Here is a 2,187-nt window from a genome sequence, read left to right as displayed (position 1 = left end):
AGCGCCGCTGCGCTCCCAAGCGGCGCACTGTAGCAGTGTGCCACCGGGCCGGCCCTCTAAGCAAATATTTTAAACTGTATTAACATATTAAAGATTTATTTTACATGTTATAATTATACATATTTATGGGGTACAGAGTAATATTTTGATACATGCATAAAATGTGGAATGCTCACAGCAGGGTAACTAGCATACCCATCACATCAAACTTTTTTTTAAAATTTAAATCAATGGATATCCATTCCACACTATGGGATGGTATGTGTCAATATTATGAAGTGATTTATTTCAACAAATCAATCATATATTCAGGTGAACCAATAGAATACATTCAATTCAAATAAAAATCTATCTGATTTTTTAAGCAACCCAGATCCTTCTGCCCCAAAAGCCAGCAACCTTTCCACTGCTAACTAGTCTGAGTACCAAGCCCTGCCTCTGGGCTCTGCTCCTCTTCCCACTAAGAAATAATGGCAAAATCAACCAAAATATCTTTCCCATTCCACACCTGGGGAGCAAGGCCAATGAAAGCAGCTCAGGACAGACCACGATGACCTAACTCACCATTCAATCTCTTTAGGCTCACGATCCTTCAGGAGCTCTCGCACCTCCTGCCGGCAGTGCTCCTGGTATTCCGGATGCTTTGCAAGGTTGTACAGGACCCAGGAGAGTCCACTGGCCGTGGTGTCATGGCCTAAGGGGTAGCCAGGCAGGCTTGGGTCTCTGGGATGCCTCAGCACCAGAGTGGTGGACAGCGCCCTTACATTGAGATCCTCAGAGAGGATGGGAGGATGGGGAAATGGAGTGAAACAGGACCCACCTGCCACATCCCTGGGTTAGAGAGACCCCTACCCCCACTGTAGTTTCCACACTGCGACCCTCACCCTCAAACATGAAGGTGTCAGCCTCTGCTCTTATGTCCTCATCTGATAACTTCTTCCCATCTTCATCCTGGAGAGGAGGCAAAACCCCCAAAATCACATTAGCTCTGAGGGCTTCTGAGTCTAACCTGAGACTACTTCTGAAGACCCAGCATCCTTCCAGAAATCCAAGCCCATTCTGCACCCCTAGGACTCTCTTGGTCACCATCACAAGAACTCCCACCCCACCCTCTTTGGCTTCTTTGAGTTCTGTTTTATCCCTGGTGTAAGGAATCAATGATCCCTGAATATTTTCTTGCTTTCACATAATTAATGCTTTCTGAGAAAAGTTTACTGGCAACCTGGGTTACAAGATGATTGAGTGCTAATTTGCCCTTAAATGTAGAGATTAGGTATTGCTCAAATAACAGTTGATCCCATTCTAAGGTGGTAAACAGAGAAAATTTTATCTTATCTCCCCTGGAGGCATTTGAGTTGTAAAGCTATAGGCTTTGTAATCTCTCTGGAGAGGATTTCAAAACAAAGCACTTTCTCTCTCTCTCTATTTCTCTTTATCCTCTCCCCACCCCACCCCCCACCCCTTCTCTCTCTATCTTTGTCTCCCTGGAAGGAAAAAGCGACAGATGTGTCAGCTGTCCTTGATAAAATCCAGTCTCATAGGTAAGGGCCCCTCTCTTATGGTGCAAAGTCTGCTGCACATACAAGTAAATATATCGCATGGCCTTCAGAGGAATTTAGGAGTGAGGACCCAGTGCTACAACACTACTCTGGTTGTTGTTATTGTTGTGAATAATAAATGAGCTGCTCTGAAGCAGGGGTGTAGTGCATCTGTCAGCATAAATATAGACACAGGCAAAGACATAAGCATAGACATAGATATAGGCATAGACAAGAGAAAGACATAAACATAGATGAAGACATAGAGAAGACATAGACATAGGAATAGACATAACTATATAGATATAGATTAAATGTGGCAGACTAATTTATTAACTTATAAATAGAGTAAAATCTCTGGTTTTTCAAAGTTTCAGAATCTGCAATCTCCTGCTGACTGAAATCCATACAGACGTCTCTAAAACCTACGTCTGACCTATCCCTTCCTTCCTTCTACAACTTCCATGGCTCCCCAGTGCCCTCTGGATCAAGTCCAAGTTTTTGATCTGACATTTGACATCAAGGTCCATTCTGACTCTTCAGTTCAGATCCCAGAGCAGCCCACCTTGCTCAGCAGGAGCACATCAATGAAGTCCAAAGTCTTGGCCTTGGCCTTGGCCTTGAGGAAATCATCAACACCCTGATTGAG

At 44.0% G+C, this 2,187-nt stretch overlaps 1 protein-coding gene across 1 annotated transcript in view; it reads right to left on the bottom strand.

Annotated features, from left to right (window-relative positions):
- LOC103593429 (leukotriene-B(4) omega-hydroxylase 2-like) overlaps positions 1–2,187 on the bottom strand; it is a 23,695-nt gene that overhangs the window by 3,781 nt on the left and 17,727 nt on the right. The window contains exons 7-8 of the mRNA XM_008576401.1: positions 885–951; positions 565–694 (exon numbers count right to left, since the gene is read on the bottom strand). Coding sequence (XP_008574623.1) covers positions 565–694; positions 885–951 — 197 coding nt within the window. The remainder of the gene's footprint in view (positions 1–564; positions 695–884; positions 952–2,187) is intronic.

Source organism: Galeopterus variegatus, unplaced genomic scaffold (assembly GCF_000696425.1).
Source record: "Galeopterus variegatus unplaced genomic scaffold, G_variegatus-3.0.2 Scaffold1344, whole genome shotgun sequence".
Taxonomy (NCBI): domain Eukaryota; kingdom Metazoa; phylum Chordata; class Mammalia; order Dermoptera; family Cynocephalidae; genus Galeopterus; species Galeopterus variegatus.
This window is presented reverse-complemented; position numbering and strand designations above follow the sequence as displayed.